General features: G+C 40.9%; 1 protein-coding gene across 1 annotated transcript in view; it reads right to left on the bottom strand.

Moving 5' to 3' along the window:
• Window positions 1-5,744: 5,744 nt before the first annotated feature.
• CREB5 (cAMP responsive element binding protein 5) overlaps window positions 5,745-23,498 on the bottom strand; it is a 212,862-nt gene continuing 195,108 nt past the window's right edge. Inside the window, exons 8-11 of the mRNA XM_062508535.1 lie at window positions 13,457-13,780; window positions 8,104-8,331; window positions 7,056-7,164; window positions 5,745-5,908 (exon numbers count right to left, since the gene is read on the bottom strand). Of these exons, the coding sequence (XP_062364519.1) occupies window positions 5,745-5,908; window positions 7,056-7,164; window positions 8,104-8,331; window positions 13,457-13,780 (825 nt within the window). The remainder of the gene's footprint in view (window positions 5,909-7,055; window positions 7,165-8,103; window positions 8,332-13,456; window positions 13,781-23,498) is intronic.

Raw genomic sequence — 23,498 nt, 5'->3', positions numbered from 1 at the left:
AGAAGGATACTTGGGCCTAAGACCCTCACGGCATCAGATGGCAGGCTCTGACCATGGGCTTTGTGAACAGTTCCACCAGGTGAAACCCAGCAACACTAGCATTTAACTTGCAAAAATGCAGAAATGGAGATCCTGAATCCCAGGTATTACACATTGGTCTTAATATGAGTTGCAGTTATTGATTCCAGTCCAAGGAAAGCCTGGGAAAGGATCAGATTTCCACTTAGAGAATCAATCTTGTCTCTGAGTGTGTGTGAACACTGACATTTTTGGCCTCGTGCAGTTTAGGATTTGATATAAAGTCGTTTTGAAAGCTATGGAAAACCAATAATGGTAAGAAATTTAGCTCTTAAGTGTAAAGCCACTGATAAAACTGAGATAACTGTAAGCTCTGGAAAAAAAATTAAAAAAAAACAAAAAGAGGTTATGGATGTAAACAGTCTCTTTTGTCTATGCAGTAAGATGATAATTTCAGATGTCAAAAAATTGAACTTTTTTTTTTTTTGGTGTTCAAATTGCTTGAGATTTTTATTGCTTTTATTTGTCCTTAGAAGCTTTTTGTCTCTTCTTTTTTTTTTTTTTTTTTTCTTTTTAAAGGTGCTGTCCCTAGTCAAGTTATAAGGCAACATATTTTATTGATTCAGAACTCTAATACATAGTATGGCCACTGTTACCACTGCAGCTTTGCAGCTACTGTGAGTTGGACAACAGTCAAAGTGCATCACAATGCACAACAGAGCCAGTCTCCTGACCTTATGATATACAGGACACTTTGGTTCTTGGGATGAGAGATTATTAATGTAGCTTAGATGTCGCCTCACATAACACACATTGCATAATAAAACATTTATATGCTGTCATGAAGAGGGTGTAAACTCTAGGTCACACTGCAGACTGGCTGGTCTCAGTTTCTCCACTCAGGCAGGTGTGAGAGACAAGTTGTAGATATGCCACCAGTGAAAGCATATAAATGTATCTGGTGCAAAAATTTTACAAGAGTATTTATAAATGATTCAACAAGGGAGAGCAAGAAAGAGAGCAAGAGCTAAAGTGCAATTTTAAAAGAATATAAATAATTGAAATGTAGAAGTAAGATACTAATTAGTTGTAACTGGTTTTGTTTTATAGGCACAGTTTAGGGTTTATGTCTACAGATCAATTTTTTTCTCTTCTTCCCCCTCCAATAATTTCTCCGATGTATAATGGAGCTTCAATGGTCTAAATCTAAGGAACACTGCTTAGTAAGAGGACTGAAGAGGCAATGATAAGGCAGTATAGTGCAACTCACTAAGTGATACTTGACAAGAAATGAGGATGGGGTTAGATCTTCTGTGGCAATGTATAAAATCAGCCTTAAACAAAAAGCAGAAAAAAAAAAAAGACAGGCTTTCCAGTTATACGTTGTCTCATGCTTTCTAAAACGAGAAATCACATTTTGCAAAACAAAGGAAACAACTGAAGGTTAATAATTTGTTTCATTGTTGCAAAAGAAAAAAAAAGAAAAAAAAAAAGCAGATGCTGCTTTAAGGAAAACATTTAATTCTAGGAATTTCTGTACAACTGACCTCAGCAAACTTATCCATCTTAGATGGATGACTTCTGCTTGAGACCCTGAAAGATTAAGATGCACAAACACATAGAGTAGTTTATTGCAAAACTAATATTGTAACGTTAAAAAAAACCAAAAAACAGATTCTGTACAAGAATACTGTTCAAATGGAATGTGTTAAAATAACATTTATTAATAAATACTTTATAAAATTCTATGTGAATACTAAATTAATAGATTCCTGTTTTAAAATTGCTTTGGTCCTCATGAATTTTCATAAATTCACTCTATACGCTTTTTTTTAAAAAAAGGTATTAGCTGCTAAAAAGCATATTTTGCCTAAACTAAAAGGCTAGTTTTCAACACTAAATATTGTTGCTTAAAAAAATATGAATCCTCAAAAGTTGGGCATTTCACAACAGTTATAGCTGGCTTGTTAGTTAACAGGACTGAGTCATTAACACTAAATCCACACGCACTGAGGCACTGAACCATTGACTTTCCACTATTCAGAATATGGGCAGCAGACATTTAGCTTCATAGCAGGAATTAACTCCCAACAGCATGAAATTCTCCATAAATCATCATCATCATCGTCGTTGTCCTTATGAAACACACCATGACAGCACACAAACTACTTGTCTCCCACAGGCGGCGTTATGAATATGGCTTGCATTAATTGACTTGGGGAAGGGGGGCTGGGGGTGCCAGAGCTGGATCGCAGCATCATTTCTTTCTGATCAAAGTATTGCAGTTCTCTATGGCTGAGATTTCCAACCTGCTTCCAATGTCACACCCACAAGATGCTGTCTATTGCATGGTTAGCACCTCCTCCTGAACAAGGCACTGGCCAAGGCTCACCACACTGCGAGTGCCCTGGAGAGCGGACGATGGAAGTGGTCCGAGTTGTCCTTTGCTGGCAGTGGGATAGGGCACAGAGCCTGGTGAGCCCTGCAACAGGCTGGACTGGCTGGGCAAGAGGAAAGCGGAGCAGTCTCCAGAAGTAGCTCGTGGAAAAGCAGGGTTCCTCCTTGGTGGAAAGAGCCCAGGAAGTGCATTTGGAGTGACATGCTTAGGAAGAGGTCTGCTGCTGCCACTGACCACATGGCAGAGGGACATCCTGGAGACGGAGGGCTGGGGCTTCTCCCGCAACCCTTGCTCAGGCAGCCTCCAGTGCCCAGTTGGACCAGCAGCTTGAGAAAAGGCTGCAGGATCACTCCCCTGGAAAACAAGAGCATTTTAATGTGGAAGCAAATCTGATCAATAATATAAGGTGCCTGATACGGTTGGTCTTTTTCCTGATGATACAGCCGATATAAATATGCTGCATGTTTCTTGGCCTGTGAACCTGCGACAGAGTTACAAGAAGCAATAGCAAATAGCTTTTCATCCTTTACTTATTTCCACATCACTAGCAAGGATTATACCTAAAGGCCAATAGTATAGAGAGGAGACATTTCATTGTAATTACACATTTAGGCCAACATGTGTGGTTGGCTTGCCTAGTTAGCATTAAAAAAAGAAATAATTGAGCTATATATAATACACATCAGTCAAACTGTCAAGTTGCTGAACTTAACAAAACTTAGCAAGGTTTTTGTATTTTTTCCTTTTTTTTTTTCTTTTTAATGTAGAGGCTTTCATTTTAACAGCTAAATATTTTAATTGAAGAGACTGAATAAAATGAAGCTAAACTGTAATTCTAGTGCAGTGTAGCTCAACTGGGTATTCTAATATTACCAATAACTTTGATTTTTATTTTTTAATGTATTTAAGTGCTACCCATATAGAGGGAAAGAATTTTTTAAAATTAACCTTGCAATGGCATTTCCTTTTTGATGGTGAATGATCAAATTCAGATGTAAGGGAAATGCTTATTTGGGTTTTTTACATAGCGGATACTCAGCTGAAACATTTTTCTCAACTGCATATTTGAAAAAAGTTCTCTTGGGAGCCATGATGAAGCAAAACCATTTAGCTATTACAACTGGAGATTAAAAAAAATTATAGATTCATTATTTAAAACACTTTAAAAGTATATGTTTGTCTAAAATATAATAGAAAATCCTTTACATTTGTATTTTTTCATAATTTTTTTTTTGGTTCTTAGACTATATCATCAAGTCTAGATTTACACTGTACATTAAAAATCTCCTTCTTTTGAATGTATTTGCATAAATGGAAAGCGAGCTGTTAAAGAAAAGAATACTGATAAAAAGTTAGTCACCAAGATAAGAACTAATTCAGCAATGAATGATGCTCAGAAATTTGTTTTCCCTTCCAGACAGGCCCTGCTCCTTACAGTGCCTCCTCACACTTCAGTTGTTTCACTTTCCCTCCCACATGGAGAAGACCCACCCTTTTGAAACCCATGACTCCTCCAAAGACCAAAGACATAGTCTTTGAGGAAGGGAGCTTTTCTTCAGAACAAAATGTGTTCGGGGCTAAAGGATTTGCTGGGAATAATGTGAATTTTGCTATTAATGATGCAGCTCAAAATGTTTGACCATTTTTCACCAGCTCGGAGCCTGCTCCCTAGGTGAAGAGGGGGAGGTTTTGCTGCTGACACATTTGAGAGCAAAATCAGGTCCCAATATACAGCAAGGCAGAATAATTAACTGGCATCATCTCTGTCTGATTTTCCCATCAATCACTGGGACCACTCGGGGATGCAAATCAGTTGTGCTGAGGGGCAGGCTCAGAATCCAAACAAAAACCTTAATTGTGGCATAAGGCTCTTTTCCAGACCCTCTCTGCAGGACTGTTTTTTATCCCAAGTGTGGGACTTGGCATTCTTGCAGCATTTTTTAGCTGCTGCGTGCCTTCTAGAAATTATTTAGTGTCCTAAAGAACAATCCCTTACCCGCAGTAAGCGGGTGTTAAGTGCCATTAAAGTCAGTGAAGCTACACTGCTGTCTGCCAGCTTGGGATCAGCCTGTGAGCATTTAAAGGAATGCCTGCAGAGAGCAGGTCTTTCCCTGGGAATTAAAAATGGCGTTTTTCCAACTGGTCAGAACCATTACACTGATTTATTTCTCATTTATTGCCCATGAAGCCTGAGGCTGTTAGCTTTCATTGCTAGAACAACGCAGCCAGGTTAGGGAACAGAACTTTTCCAAACTATTATATACTACACGGATTTTCCTACATTAATGACTGTCAGTGCAAAAAATTGCTGTGACTCTCAGGTGTTGCTTGCTATGCCTGTGCTGCCCCACAGAAGCTTACAGGGTTGCTAGCATCAACACAGCTGGATCACCATCCTGCTTCACCTGCGGCTGCACTGCTTTCACTTTTCCCTATTTATTAAAAACACTAAATCAGGAGCATTTGTAGTTTTTAAAAGCCAAATGCTTGGCGCAGCCCAACTGCGGGTGAAGAGCTAGTGAAAACAGCAGCCGTGCCGACAGTTTTTAGGTGGGCTTGAAGTTTTGCCTGTTCATTACCATTCTTTGAGAAAAAGAGGGAAGCGGGAAAGCCTTGGAATGAAAAAAAAAAGGCAAAAAAAAAAAAAAAGCGAGGAAGAAAAAAGGCTGGGAAATGAAAAGGGAAGGGAAAAGCAAGGTGTGAGAATAACTGGAGGAGAAAAAGGCCAGGGTAGGAGAGAGAGAAGGGGGAGGGCTAGACGAAAGAGCATGCTATTTGGGCTTGATTTTGTCCTGAAGCCACATCCTCTATAACTGCTCTGAAAGAGGCTCTGAAGGCAGGACATGGTCTGGTGATAGCACAATGCTAGCTCTTTTTTATTATGCTGTCAGCAGATGTCCTCGCTCTGTATTTATAGCCTAATTACTCCTAGTTACCTATGTTTGACTCTGTTTAATATTTTTCATGCCTCACACTGGCTAACAAGCTGCAGTTTAACACAACTTTGTATTTCGGAGGCTGCAGGCTAGACTGCTGAGAAGGAAACATGACTATGTACAGAAACAGTTAGGTTTATAAACAAGTAACTGGTACCAAAAAAATGGAGAAAGCACCAAAGCATTTCTCAAGCTGATAGCATATTAATTGTTTAACTCCCTTTCATGTAACTAAGTATAAAAGACATTTTAATAACTATAAAAATGAACAGGCAGAGTCTTTCAAGAACTGAGGGGTCTTCCAGGCTTGAGTTATGGTTGCAAATGTCCTTAGCATAGAGGATGCTTTGATACGGTACCACACTCCCCCAGCAGTTTCTGATCAACCACTTTTAAAGGATGGGGTTGATGTCTGTTCTGTGGCTGGCGAGCTGGGTGAGAGTGGAGCTTCCCACGACGTCACTGACAGAGGAGGAGGTTGTTATGGTGTTGTGCTGGATAACTTGCTGCTGGGAGCAAGCTGGGACTGGGCTTGCAGGAGGACTGCTCTCAGGACCTGGGAAGGGAATGAGGGCACAGAGACAACACACATTCATTTTTCCATCTGAGTAAAAAACCTAGGCTGGGTGATATTCTTGGAAGTACTGATGACCTGAAGCATGCAGAAGTCCCAGGATTATAAAATATAATTACAGTTATCCAAAACTCTCTGTCTTAAGATTGTTTTAATTTTCGTTATTTTTTTCAAGCCAGCTTCTCTGATATCAACCTGACTTCAAGAATTGATTGAACCTTGAAAAAAGTCCAAGACCTTAATACCTGAAACTAATGTTGGGATAAAGTCTGATATATTGAGGTCTTTAAAAGCAGTCGGGATGCTTAAATGCTTTATTTGTTCCAGCAGGAATCAAAATTAGAGTGCAGTGCACTGCAGCACAGAAAATCTAATCTGAGCAACAGCTGATAGGCATGTAATGCAATTATGTATTTTTTGCTTTGAGTACTGTTAAAGAGACAGATGCATAGTGATGCAGAGGAGACAGAAATGGGCTCTATTTTAAGACAATGTCACAATCTAGCAAGCTCTCAGGCTCTTCTGAATTATTCCATAACGAAACAGAGAATTTGTCTGTAAATTACCACACTCACAAAGTGCATCACCTAGAAAAGATTGATTAAATGTCTCTGTTAGCTGAGATTATTGGGGAAAAAAGAAAGAAAGAAAGATGAGAGTTAAAAAAAGAGTTAACAAACCTTGAAAACCTGCGCCAGGACTGGTCTGTGCCACTGTCAGAGCACAGTACCATTTTTGCTGGAGGGGACTGTAATGTTTTCCTTTTTAACTTTCCTTTTGAGAGTTATTTTAAGGTTCTGGCAGCACCGTGCCCAGGAGGACTCTTGCAGGTTTGGAGCTGTGAGTTCAAGCAGGATCCTCCACAGGGGAGTGAGTGTCCATCCGTGTGCATTTCCTTGCCGAAAGGAGGGGTGGGGAGACTAGCTCTGCTGTGTGGGATGCAACCCGGGGCTTTTTGGTTTTGAGCGGGGCTGGATAAATAAGGGCAGGAGATTGGATGGCTTGGATGATGTTTGAGAAGACAGATTCAAATGATAATATGACCAAGAAGGGGTTCTGGAGGGAAGAATTGGAAGGTTTGCCTTCCTGTGAGGAGTGTGGAAACAGTGCAAACATACCAGCTACTTACTTAGATATCCTTGTGATTCTTTCTGCATAGCTGTTATCGGACAGTCTTTATGTGTTAACAATAACTGTTTCAGCTGTGCTACCTCATTTTTCAGCATGGAAACCTCATTCTAGAGAAGAAAGAGAGACTTTGGTTAGCAATAAAGCTTAAACCAGGCTATTCCGCAAAGCTTAAACCCAAGAACACTTTGAAAGAACCGAGCAAAAACAGCATTCAGGTGCTTGTGTGCCGGGTTTATGTTAACGTTTGTCAGTGACATTATTTTGTAACCTCTGAAGGCGGTCTGACAAATGGACTAACTTCACAGCACCAGAGATACGTAAGGTAATGTTTCAGTCTACTCAGGAAATACTGGGGCTCTCTGCATGAGGCCAAGGGTCAGACCCATGGGGCAAAGGCCACGTTGCCGTGCTCAGGGGCATGGGGGCAGAACTGCTGTCACCTACAGCTCAGCTGCAGCCACTGTCTGGGTGCTCTTCACACCTCTTGAGTTTTGTGAGAGAATGTTTTGGAGGAGTGCAAGTCTGCAAATGGTTTTCTGCCCTTGGCAGCACACAGACACACCTCTGCATGAAGCAGAAGTACTGTGCCTACCATAACAAGGACAGCACTGTAAGAAAAGCTTTTATTATCATATTCGTGGTATTTTCATCTATCCAGTTCATTTTCCTCACTGATAGACTGTTCGATTTGTGATTCTATCTTGCTGGCTTTGGATGAGGGTTTAACTACATGCCCTGCTCCGAAGAAATTTCATACATACATGTTAATGGCACTTCAAAAATTCCCCACAAAAAGCAGTGACAAGGAAAGAAAATAAATACAACTCCATCTAGTGAAGGTTTCTAAATCCCAAGACATCTTTTTCCTGGCTTATCCCACTAAAATGTAATTATTTCTTTAATTGAAGCACACACATCTTGATTAACAGACTGATTATGCCTGAGCTCTGCTAGGAGCTGACTGTGCGGGGGCAGCCCCAAAGGCACCATCAGTCAAGCACAAAGAGCCCCTCTGTGTCTTCAGGGGCACAGACAGTGGCTCGCACCTGAAGCTGCATGTTTGTCTGGGTGAGCTCTTCTGCTTTCTTTTCCAGTGACATCACCCAGACCTTCCTCTTCTGTCTGCAGCGCGTGGCAGCGGCTCGGTTCCTTTCCAGAAATTTCCGCCTCCTCTCATCTGGGTCTTCGTCCACCACCCTCCTCCGGCGACCTCCGGTCGGCTGTGGTGGCTGTACTGTCTGCGTGGGCTGCATCTGCTGCGCCGCCGGCGAAACCTGCAGGGCAAGAAGACCTTTTTCAGGGGCTGACGAGAGGGGAAAGTTACAGAGGGGGATGCTGAAATGGGAAGGGATATGTCACACACTCTGCCTGCTCCCCAGCAAGGTCTGCAATAGGTTCAAGTCAAAAGCTGCACCAGGTGCACTGAAAGCAGCTGCTGGCAAACCCTTGCCATGGTCAAAGGAGATTTTTTTGAAATGATACTCTGAAGCTTTTTTCTCCCTTAAGTTAGTTCTTAAAAATATTCACTTAGATGCATTCTCTGCTACCACCTCTTTCAAACTCGAAATGTCCAACTTCCCTCAGGATCTCTTTTAATCAAAGCAGAGGCCTGTAGTGGTCTAATTTCTGTGTCTCTCTTTCTCCCTTTGGCCCCCAATTGCCTCCAAAATTTTAGGCCATTTCTATTTCCCAAGCTTCACCATCTCCACCTCAATAATTGCCATCTTTGGAGATGAGAGCTGCAGAACTCTTGGTGCCTGCATGGAGCTGGAAGCTGTAGGCTGGGATCGCACAAGGGCAACAGACCTCATTGTCCCTTGGGCAAAGAAAGAGTTTAGGTTGAACCTGTGTTTTGATGTCCCTGCACTGCATAGATAAAGAATATTCCTCTTATTAGTTTCCATTTGACCTCTGTGCTGTGGACGCTATACTTTTTAAAATTCAATTTATCCTTGGCTTTGAGATTAGAAGAACACAACATCCAGTCCACCGCTACAAAACTATAGGAAAAAATACGTATTTGTGCTTTTTCAAGTGCAGAGGAGTATTGATCTTGCTCCTGAGAGTAACTGGCCCACAGTATTACAGAAGAGGTGCATAGTGGGGGCAGTGCCATGTAAACTATTCTCCAACTGACTTCTGGGCAGACAGAATGTTCCCATGTCCCTGTCAGGAGCCAGCATCAGATTTAATGTTTGACTGCTTGGGAACGGGCTTTTGGACTATATTCCTGCCTCTCTGTTGCACCCAGGCTATGGGGCTCTGGAGACACCCTCTCTCTCCCTCTGCTTCTCACATTGCTGCTGCCACTCCTGTACAGTCTGGAACAGTCTGGAAACTTGAATTGTTGACTCAAAATTAACCCTCTTGTTCTGGCAAAGGCCCAAACCTCCAAGGTGCTTCCTTATGACTCCAGGGAGTGGACGTACTCGGTGCTTTGTCAGACTGAGCCCTGAATTTCAATTGCCTCAATTAATGTGTTTGCCTAACACCTCTGTCTGTCTCAATTAAAATGATACTATCGTCTTGAGTCTTGCGAAGTTAAGGTGGCTTTTCTGTCTAGAATCTAGTTTGCTCCCTCCCCCAGCTGACTAGTGGCAATTACAGTGGCAATTTTATGTGTAATTATTCTGTACATCTGATAACGCTTTTTGCATAAAGCCAAATTTATTCCCAGCTTTATGTTGCACTGTCAGGGAATCTCACAGGAGGAGAAAAAAAACATTCTTTAAGAATAACCTTCTAAAAATAAATAAGCCACCCCACATTTTATGACTGACTTTTAAAATTTCAGCGTGCATATGTTTGCTGATAAAATCTTCAACATGTTGTCCGCACTGAGGGTTGGAGTGCCAGGTCCATGGCAGCTGCAGTAGGCACAGCCCCCATTCTCACCAGCATCCCCTGACTTCTGCCAGGAGACCACTGCCAAGGGATTCCAGCTGCTCCCTGTCCACCAGGGCCGGGCATGCTGCCTATTTAGCAGTATGTCTGAGTGCAGAGGCCTCAGAAGTACCTTTTAATGTCAACATCTCATCAAAGACCTTTCATTTTCTCACACATAACACCCTTCCAGACTTTAGAGATCTGTTATTTATGTCTCCTTATCCCTTTTTACTCCTATTCCATTAAGCTTAAAATTTCTTGTTTCTTAACTCTCTCCATGAAGTCTGGTAGAAAGGCAGAAAAAGTAACTATGACATTTTTTTAAAAAATTCCTCTCATGTGGTCATTTTCTCCTGAATAACTAGTGAGTAATTTCGTCTTCAGAATATACCAGGCAGTCTCTGGGTAGTCAGAGTGCATTTTCAGAACAACAAAATCTTCTCTCCATCTCAGGAAGATATTAATTATAAGGGCTGCCATTATTCCACTAATAATGTCATGTGGGATAATTAACTGACTCTTACTTGATAGCTCTTAACTCTGAAATATGTTAGACTATATCTTAATACCATCTAAGTACCATTCTCTAACAGGATTTCATTTCCCTGCCTAGGACATAAGAAAGAAAATGAACTAAATACAAAAATGTGGATTAATTTTGGTGTTCTTAGAGGATGCTCATCACATATCCATAATGAAGACAAGCATAGGACAGCTAAGAGAATGAAATGGCATCCAAACCTCAACTCCGCTTGAGCTATCACTCTGGCAAGTTTGATATAAAGAAATCTTTAGAGGACCAAGACAGAAATAACAGTATAATTTTTGTAGTAGTTGAGGCAGCATAGCTAGAACTTGGAATAAAATATCTCTCTTTCTCAGAAAGATACCTATCAAAAGCTGGTTTCTACTTTTATCCAATATTTATTTCTGTTATTTGCAATTTACCACAAAACTAATACACACTCACTAGTTCTATGAAAACATAATGCCTTGGGCTCCTGTGTATCAAAATGGTAGCTGAAAAGCATGAAATGAATTCTAACATTACAGAAGGGCACGGTGCGGAATAACACCAGTCTCAGCATGGGAGTAAGCTGGTTACAGCAGCATGGACCACGCTGTCATTTGGCAGGTGGTTTGGAATGCAAGAATCTGGCTCAGAAGTATAAGGAGGTTAATAATTAGAAAATCGCACCATAAAATTAACGTCTGCTGGAGCAATCTGATCCCCAAAGAGGCCATTACCATGGGGACTATGGATGAGCTTTGAAAGTAATAACTATGTGGTTATTATTCAGCAAGTCCTTCTTTTCTCCCCTCTAATGCATCTGTTCAGAAATTGCTACTGCCTTTGCACCAGAGGAGCAGATGCACAGCAAGAGCTCTGCTGCCTGGGGGAGTGACTGACCCTGGTATTCCTACCCCATCACCCTCTGTCTGATCCCCTTGGTGACACTTACACCCATGGACAAGGTGAAGATCTTGGTCTCCCATGGGGTCTGTTGCCTCCAGACAACAGATGGTGCATGGCAAAGCTTATCTGACTGCACAAACCTGGCTCCAGAGACTGTGTGGTGCTGGACGCAGGGTAGCCCTGACACAGCTTTGTGGCTGCCGGTCAGTCCACCTATCTATGTGCCCGTATCTCTTCTTGCCTGCCTGAGAGTCTTTTGTGGTACCTAGCTAGCAGGGAATACAAAGCACAAGAAGTTGAAGCTGTCTTAACTGGGTAAGAAAGTCAAAGTCCCTGTTCAAGTGGGTCTAGATGAAGGCCATTGGCTCACTGATCTTATCCTTAAAACTGTGAGGTTTGTTTCCCCATGGTAGCTGTCTTCCCTGGTAGTTTTCTTTTCACCCATTTAAAGTGGTGTTGTGGATGCTTTACAGCAGTGCTCCACACCATGGGATCTGATGACCTCAACTGTTTTAACATGTTTATCCCCTTAACCCCTCAGTGAAGGTTAAGTGACTTCCCCCATGTCATCCATGGAGTCCTCCGTTGACTAAGCACAACTTTACCCTTACTCTCTCAGGGATCTCCAATACAGCAATCAAGTTACTTTTGGTCTCTCTGGTATGAGATGATGTCTTTTTATTGGGGTTTTTAAACAACTCCAAGGAAAATAACTAATTAACAGATGGGAAAAGAATTGAATTCACAAAGTAAAAACAGAAGTAAACTTAGGAAAGCTCTGGACATCTTCTCACAGGGGAGTCTGCTCCTCTCTTACTTAGACTGTTTCTCTAAAGCTGACAATTCATTTTACATTACCAAATACTTTAGGGAAATCCCATGTGTTTGCAGACTCTGCAGTAATAAAGCTAGATGTTAGTAAATAGTTAATGTTGTGGGACACTGGGATGTCAGCCAAATACTCTTATTTTCTTTAATGTTTTCTAAGAGCTTATCCGAAAGGTATTTCCAAGCAGCATAATACTTCACAGATTGAACTTCTTGTGGCTAGCATTCCTCTTTGTCTTCATATTCCATGCACTGCCTGTTTGTCTTCCTTAACTTTGCTCTCCAGACCTGACCTTTTACAGTAACTGCCCCCAGAGCTTTCTTTTTCTTGTGCGATCCTGATGCAGAAGCCTATCATTTTAAGACATTAATAGAATTCCTCTTAAAAATGACTCTTCCAAAGTTTGGGCTCACTAGCTCATTAGTTCAAGAAACATTCCGTTCAAATACAGAATTATCCAAATTGCTGAAGACAATACACCTGGTCCAAAAAACTGAGTCCTCCACCTCATTCAGAGGTCACCTTTACTGAGTTGTCACATGAATACAGGTTTAAATTGCGTTCTTTGTTTAAATCTCTGTCCTTGGATTGGCTTCACCCCCTTTTTTTTTTTTCTCCTGCCACAACATGCACCAACAGTTGTCTTCACTTAGAGATAATCTTCCTCTCATTCTATGCAGATGTCTGTCCTCTTCACGGGGTCTGGATCATTTAATCTTTTCTAAGACATGTGTATCCTACTTAGAACTACTTCTAATATCTCCAGTCTTGGATACCCCCCCAGTCACACATACACACACACACACACACACACACACACACACACACCAGTGCCATTTCATTTCACTAAAGATTTTGTTATGTATTTCTGCAGGTAAAACTCATACTGCTTATTAAATTTTGGCCTGTGAAGCTCAGGTTCAAGCATATTAAGCAACATATATAATATGCCAATCTCTGTAATAAACCTCATCCGTAAAAGGATATGTGGCAATCTGCAGAGCTCAGAGCACTGAAAAGCCTTGGAGCTCCTTATAAAGTAAGAAATTACAAATGTCTAGTAAATTAGGCAGCAAAACAAGTTGTTGCTTCACTCCGTTTTCTAAATAAAGTTTGAGCATTCCCATCTCCATTAGCAGACATTTACAAGCAGCCCAAGGGGCTTGTATCTAACAAGACACGCATGCATGAAGAAACAATACTGAGATCAGGCTTTAACTCCACCCCACAGCAAAACTCAGTGATGCAGCAGGACATGAAGGTCTACCTGTGCTTGTCCACCCGAGTGCAGCGGGGGGTGCGGTGAGGTCTGGTGGTGTGCCGGGTGTGCGTGAAGGTGCGAGTGGGAGTGGTGGTGGGGATGGTTCTGCTGGTGGTGAGGCTGAGGATGAGGATGGTGTGCTGGATGCTGGTGCTGATGTGGGTATGAATGATGAGGTGGCAGTGTCTGGTGTTGATGAGGATGTGAGTGCATATGATGGTGCGGTGTCTGGTCCTGTCGCGAGCTCATCATTTCCATCATGTGGCCCATGGTGTTCATATTCCCATTCGACATGGCGGCAGGATGATGAGTCAGTGCTGCCTTCAATCTCTGGAACAGAACAAGGCAGAAAATTCAACATTTGTACATGGTGATTTGACCAACCAGAAATGCTGTTGCAGAAATGGTGCCTTGTCTTGTGTTTTGAGATTTATTTAGTGGTGTTCCCTTGATAAAAGTCATCTTAATTCAGTTTGAGAAAGAACATATTCTTGGGGTCTAATCTAGTTTTCCACTGCAAATATTTTAAGACACAAACATCTGAATTGAAATTTAACAATTATACATTTCCTACTGTGCTTCTGAGGAAAAATGACTGTCTCTGTCCTTGGCCAGCTCAGTAGGGTTACCTTCATCAAGCTTGTATTCTCACAACTTTTAAAAATGAAAGTCTGATTAAAATAAAGATGCAATGAAGTGCCTGTTTTGCTTTTACTTCAGATATTATTTAAAAGACTCATTGGAACATACATTGCATTGATTAGGTGTACTGGTACCTAACCTGTTCTTTCATCATAAAGATGGGAAAATAATGAGGGTGGCCTCAACCTGATCCTCCTTCTTTGCTGAAAAGTTCAAGTGTGTGTTGTACTTTTATCACATGCTAACTTCTTTCTGTTTTGTACACTGCATGTCACTGGATTGGGCCCCGGAATCTGACCAGGGCAAAACTTTCCTTAGTATCAATGGCATTTGTTCACTTTTACCTGAACACAACTAAAGGCCAGTAGAAAGGTTGAAACATTTTGGACTGCAGAATAGGGCCTTTGTGTACAAAGGATATTGCAGAAATACAGAGTATAAAAGTTCCCTTCCAGCACAATAACAAGGTCATCCCAAAGCCATGAGCTGTACCAGCATGCAGACACCTTGCTGGTGTCATCTGACCCTTGGACTACTGAAATTGCTGGCCTCCTACAAGAGTGTGCCAAAGGTAGAGCCTCACACATGCCAGCTAGAAGAGTTTCTTCCAAACCAGTAGAAACCTCCTTCACATCCATGGTTCTGCTTCTTGCTCAACATGGAATATTATCTGTAGGCAGCCACCCAAGACCTCTTTAACTCTTTATATTTTCAAAGAAGCCAATTGATTTACTCTCACTAATGCTAGTAATTAGCAGAAGATGTTAAAATAAAAAAGAAAGGAAGTAGTTGCATGGTATCACTTGATGCCAGACCAGCACAATTTGAATAACCCATCAACTACCTCATACTTCATTATCCAGCCAGGGGATAGAATGAATAGCAGAGAGCTCATCTGTAGGAGGTGTCACTACAGGACAGTCAGTAAAAAGATGCAGTGGTAGGAGGCAGAGAGGTGAATGGCAGGAGGCACAGAGGTGAGCCCTTCCTCATTGCAATATCTATCTGTGGGTCACAGATGATTGTCAGAAGATCCTATAAGCCAATGTGACAAAGAATGCCAGAAGAGGAGGAATGACTGGGCTGAACTGCATTTTGGTTCTGTCTTTAAAGCAAAAAGAGTGACTGCCAGGACACTCAGAACATATAGATGGGTATTTCAGTCTATTTTATATTGAAATAACATCTGTCTCTTGCAGCACTGCAAGGCCACAGGTAAAGGCTTCTATGTTCAAAGCTGTTACTGTACTGTGTGTGTTACAGCTGTGAGTGAGAAAGAAACAAATTCTTACGGGGAAAGAAAAGAAGGTTGTGGAAAGCAAAAAGAAGTAACATTCAATTCAAAATGTCATCCTCAAGTTTTTATATCCATGTGCTTTTTCAGACCTTGTGAAGGTCATTCTACTAAGACACTCTAAAAGATCTATTCATCTGAATTTGGTGACTTCTTTGACTAATGATCAATTGGCTGACTGAGACTTAAAAAAAATAAAAATATGTATTTGCAAAACACATCAGTATCTCAGTTCACAAGAATGAAGTCTAGACTGATGTCTTTTAAGAAGTTTCCTTTAAAAAGTCTATCATACTATAACTACATGGCATGTGTCCCATCCTGTTGATCTTCTCAAAAATTGATAGGTGACTGTGCCAGTGAGGCTAAGTACCTCCTTTTCTACCTCTAAATTCAGAACAGAGGGCAATCTAATACCAATAGCAGTAACCTATCCTGGGCATCTAATGGAAGACTGGAGCAGCTGTTGTCCTTAATGGTCCTAAATTCAAGTGCTGCCATGGTTACTGCAAGCAGCTCCTCACATTGCTCAGAATAACTGGTGTTACCCAGGAGTCTATTAGGGAAAACAGGGGGACAAATTCATTAATAAGTCAAGTCTTTCTCTGTGTCATGTTTCTTCAAAACTCACTAAGACATTTTTCATGGAGCTGAGCCACCATGCACGTCTAAGACAAAACACCAACAAAGCTGTTGTAACTTTGTTTTCTGAATCGAAATGCAAAATAACCAAGCTCCCATTAGCCAGCAGTTTTATGTGATTAATACCTTACAAAATCTACCATGTCTGTTTGTCAAAGACCTCTGAAACCAAACTACAGTATGTCTTCTAAACTGCAGAGTTTCAAAGTGAAAAAAAGGGGAGGATTTATTCACATTAATCTGTGAATAAACTTTTTTTTTTCAGCTGTAAAAACTGAGGCTTACTAGTGTGGTGCAACTTCAAGGAGAATAAATTATTTTGTTTTCTTTCTGTAGCCCTCCTACTACATCCATTTATTTGAGATAGCAAATCAAGAGAGACAGTGAGAGGTCTGACATGCAGCTGGTTTCAGTCAATAGGGGTCATTTCCATTCGGTCTGTGTATTTTACAAGCTCCTTGTTCACTGTTCCCAATGGGAGGGTGGGCCAGCTGCCCTGGATCCCAGTCCTGGTAAGAAACCAGCTCTCTACATCATCCTGTCCCAGGGCAGCAGCAGCCATTGCCTCCCTTTAACTTCATGCTTAGATCAGCTCTGCAGCAGCGAGATCCTGTCCATGCCCACATCTGGAGCAGCCTAAATCTTCCAATAACCAGTCACTGCTGCCCTTCAGAAATATTCAGGGACCGATAAACTTTTTTTTTTCGTTTGGTCTTCAGTGAGATCAATTGTTTTTGATGTTTTAGTTAGAGCAGAGGGAGGGAAAATCACCAGAACTTGGAAAACTCTTTGCACTGAGTATGTGCAGCACTCAAAGGGCAGGCTGCAGTTTTGTTATTTTTTCTTTTATGTGTGCTAATTGCAAGCAGCTGTTTTAGTTTAGTTTCAAATAAAAAGTGATGGCATAAAAATTGAGCTTCACTGGACTGACGACACCACCAAATCCCCTCTAGAATGAAATGGTAACCCAAGATCCAATTCTGTGGCTGTTCAGTTTTTTTTCAGGAGCTGTGTGACTGACTTCACCAAAGCCCACAGGGACCTGGGTGTTTGCAAATGGGCCTGAAGCAGAAGACTTGCTATTCAGACCTGCTTTCATCTAAACCTGAAATACCTGCTAACCTCATACCAGTGACTTTTAGGGCACAATCCCTTTTTTCTCCCTTTTATGAGGCAATTTTTTTAAAAAAACCCACCAAGCCAAGAGAAAATGGTGATCCTCACCTTTCCTGACTCTTGGCCCATACTGATTATTTTTATTATTTTATCCAAGTAACATAGTGGCCAAAATCATTTATAGCTTCCTTCCATTCAGTCATGACATTTCAATAAATGACTGTGAGTGACACAGACGACAAGAGAAATCTTTCACAGAGAATAGGCTGCCTTGCCTCTGATCAAGTGAATAAACATAATTCTCTTTTGATCCTATAGGAAGTCAGAAGCACATACACTGTTGTCTTTGATGCTGATGAGGAAAGAGAAACAATGGATACTGGTGCTTCACAGGTATGAGCGTTGTGTTCCCTACACAGAACAGGGTACTGTTCCTTGTGGCAATGCCCCTATCTGACACATTTACTTTGAAGCAGCCCCACTGAATGCCATATGAAAGTTAACACCTCAAAGAAGTTATCCTTGCACCTGGAGTATTGGGGGATTTTGGAAACGAGAGTTTTTACAGTGCTTCCTCCGTCTAAAGACTGCCATCATGGTGCAGTTAATTTCTTGATGCTTCATTTTATCAACATAGATGCTAATTTATACCCTGAAAATCTTTGGGCAAACCCCAGATCTGCCAAAAATAGCCTTCAAGCATTTGAGATCCTGAATGAAAAACACTATCAGCTTCCCTAACACTTTTGCTATTCTGGACCTTGCTGCTTTCTAATTTTCCTCAATTGTGACATGTAAATACATGTTGTGTAAAACACAAGTTGGCTTGGTTTTTGTCCTACATTTCTTTCTCAAAAATTGTTAGTGAAAAACAGACAGTATATTTTCAGTTTGTTAAAAGAAGAAAAAAAAAACTAACTGTAAATTTGGAGGGTGCTTTTCCCACATTTAAAAATGCAAATAATTTTGTGGGTTTCACATGCATATTAACACTTACAAGATTTAATCAATATTTATAATATTTTTGTTATATTTAAAACAGGCTATACATGTTATATGCCATAATCTGTGTATGACTATAAAATACAACTTTCTCCCATTCATGTCTCAATGGAAAAATGACAAAAAATCTTCAGTTTTACAGGTTCTCTGTGCTTGCATCAAACAATAAGCTAAATTTTATCTGAATTTTAGGTTGGGACAGACATGGAATTCTGGTTTTGAATAGGATTGAATTGTTCAAAATAAGTATGCATTGATGCAATCAGAAAAAAATCTGTCTTCCCTTCTGGTCTGCATGCTCAAATCCCACTAAATTAGAAAGAGACAAGACCAGCTGCAGTATCTAAGATAACGTCTGGTATATTCTTATCGGGAAATTATATCAAACCCCGGAAGGCACATGAAATATGATCTCAAAGATATTTTCTTGCACTAGTGACTGTGATTCTAGTCCCTATTATGCAAGCGTTTAATAAGTTCCCCACAGGGGACAGAGGAGTCTAGAGAGGAGTGGGAAATCAGAAACGATTACGGACATCAAGTATTGCCACACATCTGCAGTTCAGTAGCAACCTCAAGGTAATGATCTTGATTAGCCAAACTTTATGGCAAGCATACTATTGACTTCAGTGTCACTAATATTGTTTTCTCATCTGCAATAGTCAAGCTTTTCTTTTAACTCTAAGCCTTATACCCAAAATGAATATACAGAATTAAGCCAGTGACAGCTAAAGCTGCAAACAGAGCTTGACCCAGCACATTTCAGAGCATCACACTGAATTTTGTCCTTTCCTTTAACTATCACTGCATAAGAGAACTTAGCATAAATGTCACCCAGGTCTCTTACAGTTGGCTGCTGACAAGCATTTCGCAGTGTAAATAACAGAAACCACTCTTTGCAAATGTTCCACTCGCATTCATAAAAGTAAATTGGAAGCGATTCATCTCCACTCAATAAGTGAACTTCAGATACTTATGAGCACATTTCAGAGACTGGCAATTAGAAAGTCTCTGATGCCACATTAAATGCTTTCTCCTACATTTCTCGGGCTGTAAAATACAGTCCTGCCTATTGACGGAAGGAGGAGTAAGATGTGTGAGAAGGACATGTAATTCAGAACTGAAGTGACACATTACACTAATGTAAAGAGAAAAGTGGGATACATTTAATTCACAACACGCCAGCAAACAGTGCCAAATTGCTAATTTTTGAATCATTCTCAGGCTGTTTGGCAAATCTGAATTACACTTTCCCCTCCTTTTGTGCTTTCTTCCCTACTTAGTCGGATTTTGTAACAACATGAACAATGGATCGTCATCCAGCCTTCAGTGCAGCTCAGTCTCTAATAAAAATAACAAATTTTCTCCCTTGTATTTCCAAATGCAAGCTGAATTAAACTTCAGTGGAAAGCAGCAAGAATCAACTGCAAACAAGCAAAGCAGCAATAAAACTAATAGACACCATGGTACTCAAGGACAGGTCAGCTGCAAGAGCTGCTCCAGTGTCCCTGAGCTTGATGCACGGGGGATCTCTGAGCAGCCACGCTGCCTGCTGACATCAGCCCCAGTGATAGACGACTTCCACATGACTGCCAGTTTTAAGTAATCCAATGCAGGTCAAATCCAGGGTGGCCCAAGGGTATTCCTTTGGAACTGCCATCTTTTGGTGATGGTATTTCATTGAGAACAGCCACGGCTCCAGGGACAGCAGGAAACGTATGTGAATTCACATCCCTGCTTCACCCAGCAATTTCCTTATGCTCGTCTCAGAACACCTTGCAAAAAAGGTAAGTACCAGTATCCTTGTGCAATGCACCACCTTTTTAAGGATTAGGAAAAGACTGAATTCTCTGTTCCTATTCTACATGCATTTTTAATGAACAAGCAAATTATAATGGAGGCAGAAAATATACTGAAAGTATGATTTATATTTCTCACCATATACTATTTCTTTCATGAATAATTTCTCAAATCAGTATTAAACAACTGGATTTGATTTGCACAGGAGTCAGGAAATGTAAAGTTCAAAAAATCAAACCCCCAATTCCCACCAAGTCTAAGTCAATCCCTCCATGTATATCCATGACAAGGGATATTTAATTATGTAATCATACAAAAGAGAGCAAAGTGATTTATTACTGGCAAATGGTGTCATATAATTTCAACATACAATACCAATGGAAGGATCCAAAAAATACAACCAACTTCTGACTGATTTCCCCACTGTGTGCCAGAGTCCAAAAGAAAAGCAGCTACTTAGCTGCTACCTGCCCCTGGAGAGGCCAGTTTCTGACAGGAAAATGCCTGACACTTGGGGATTAATTACCTGCTGGCTGGTTTTGTCTGGGACAGGCATAATTTTCTTCCTAGTAGCCAGTATGGGGCTGTGTTTTGAATTTGTGCTGAGCACAGTGTTGATAACACACTGCAACACTTTTGTTATTTCTGAGCAGGGCTTGCACAGGGTCAAGGCCTTTTCTGCTTCTTGTCCTGCCCCACCAGCCATCAGAATGGGGTGCACAGGAAGCTGGGAGGGGACACAGCTGGGGCAGCTGATCCCCACTGACCAAAGGGATGTTCCTCCCCATCTGATGTCCTGCTCAGGATATAAAGTGAGGAGAAGCAGAAGGAAGAGGGGGAAGCTCGGAGTGATGATGTTTGTCTTCCCAAGTCACCATTATGGTTGATGGGCCCTGCTCTCCTGGAGGTGGCTGAATACCTGCCTGCTCATGGAAGTAAAGCAATTCCTTGATTTGCTTTGCTTCTGTGTGGCTTTTTGCTTTAACTGTCTTTATCTCAATTAATGAACTTTCTCACCTCTATCCTTCTGAATCAATCCCCCGTTCCACCTAGAGAAAGTGAGCTAGCAGCTTTGTGGGGCTGAGTTGAAAGCTGTTAATGGGCAGGTATATATCAAATCACCATTCTAGCTCTCCAAATAGTCAGTCTTTTGCTTACTTAGTCCTCCATATTGATCTATGGGCTATTCCTATGCATGCTATGCTGTCATCTGGGGAAAACACGGAAAAAAGAGGTGGCAAAAAAATCACTCTGTTAATCACATCCTTAAGACACTGTGAAAATTTGGGCTTGAGGAAACCTGAGTCTGTACTGCTCATCTTCATGATTTATTGTCTTAGATCCATTTTAAAGCTTATTCCCAAGGTGAGGGACCCTAGAGTCTTCCTTCACATTTGACATTAACAAATTTTAGCGAAGTATCTGGCACAGGGGTTGAAGTGGGTTTACTCCTGCAAGCAAATGCTCTAAGCAAGTTTCTAAAATCACATTTACATGTTCCAGGACAATGCGAGTGGAAAGTGTTTGTATAGTGCTTGCATTGCTATATCTATATATCTATCTTGCCTGAGACCACAATGAACATTTATGATTGTATTGAATGAGAAAAGTGGGAATTTGTTTCAGAGGAAGTTGGGGAATTTCCTATATAAGCCAGATATAGAGCAAATCCTCAAATCAGGGAACACTAACACTGTAAGGAACACTAGGTTTGCGTATTTTAATCTGTACTCAGAGGTCAGATGGGATTAGCACTGCAAAAATTTCTCCCTACAGAATACTGCTCTGAAGCCTTGAGACCCCTTAATGTATACTTCAGCTTTTTGATGACAATGCAAATTGCTTACTTTCCTTTGCCCTCTCACAAGCATAAAACACACACCAAGAACACAAGAAGGACAGGTTCAAAGCCTTTCCTGTCAGAAGATTTCTGAACTTTCATCACCCACATCTCACTAAGGCTAATTATGATTAAGTCATTCATATTCAAAGAAAAATGCCATCCAAGTACATAAAACTTGGAGTTTTATTTTCTTCCTTCACTGGTGTGATTTTTGAATACTCGTTTTTCCTGGATTAAACCCAGCACATATAAAGGGCTACTAGCAAGCCAGAAATCGGATACATGTGCACTTGAAAGTCCTTTGATTTCATCCCAGATGTGCAGTGCTCAAGGGCTTACACACACACACACACACACACACACACACACACACACACACACAGAGTACAGAGGACATGATCTGGTCTGTAGATTTTGTTTCAAGATTATACCAACCAGACTCTGAAATGTAAAACTGAAGCCCTGACCACTTACAGCCATTAGAGATCCCAGGGCTCTCTGTGAAAGAGTATTGATGTTCATTAGCCACTTGGCCTGACTGGAGAATTCACTGCAGATACTTAGACATTGTCTCATTACCATACAGTTTCAGGTGAAGTTATTTTTCTTCTTAATTTCTAAAGGTAAGTGATTCATGAAACATTTTTAAAGCATTCATGTTTTGTTGTTTTTTTTATTTTTAAATGAAGAAATTACTAGAATATAAAATGCAGTACAGGGATATATAAACTGAGAGGGTTCTTATGGGCTATTTCACATTTTTTTAAGCTTAATTTCTTTATCTAACCCAAAAGAATGAAAATAGCATTTTAATTCAGCAGACAGCTTTCAATTATCTAGCTGTGAAAACATAATGTCTAGTGGCTTTTTAAATACATGTGCTCTGGTGTAGCACGTAGTAGGTAGATAGAAACCATAAAAAGTGTGAACAGGTTAATTTAGTGTCAATTTTCACTGTTATAAAATAAGTTATGCTGAGAGTTATATGAATGGATATCATGAATATTCAGCACAGAACACATCGGTGTTGATAAGCACTGTCCTATTACACCCCCATTTAAGGTCTCTTATGCCCTTCCAGGTTTCCCCATGTTCTCCCCCTGACTCCATCCCTCAAACTGCTGCCCTCCACTGTGGTCCTTTTGTTCTCCACCTGCAATGCCATCCCTCTTTGTTCATAGACAGCTCAAGTTGCTGCCTTGTTTTTCACCACCTCACATGTATCAGCTGCTTTCGAACAGTGGTGTCTTGGGTCAGAAGCATTGAATTTCAAAGCCACTTGAGGCTCCAGGAACAGCAACATCTCAACCCTCTACCAGATACCAGCTGCCTACTCTATCAGTGCCACAAGGATTTTTAATACACTTTAGGATAGTTGCAGTGTGAAATAAGAGAGAAAAAGAATGAAGCCTTCAACCATTCTTTTTTTTAATTGGAGTTGGTGATTTACACTAATGGGTTTTACTTTGTATAATCCTCACCCCGTCCCCATAGTTCAGCTGACAAGCACTGACTTAGTAAAATGCAGTATATTAGCAGCTCACTCTCTTACATGTAGCGTGTTTTTTCTTTGGCAATGCTGCTTTTTAAAGCAACGTGTCAGAGCAAACCAAAACAACCATCTTCTCCAGCAAAGGGAAGGATGCTGTCTGCTTGGTAAGCCATTGACTCAACCTGTCTTTTCTGGACAGCTGGATTTGGCTTTCCCT

This window comes from Cinclus cinclus, chromosome 1 (genome assembly GCF_963662255.1).
Source record: "Cinclus cinclus chromosome 1, bCinCin1.1, whole genome shotgun sequence".
In the NCBI taxonomy this organism is placed as follows: Eukaryota; Metazoa; Chordata; class Aves; order Passeriformes; family Cinclidae; genus Cinclus; species Cinclus cinclus.
This window is presented reverse-complemented; position numbering and strand designations above follow the sequence as displayed.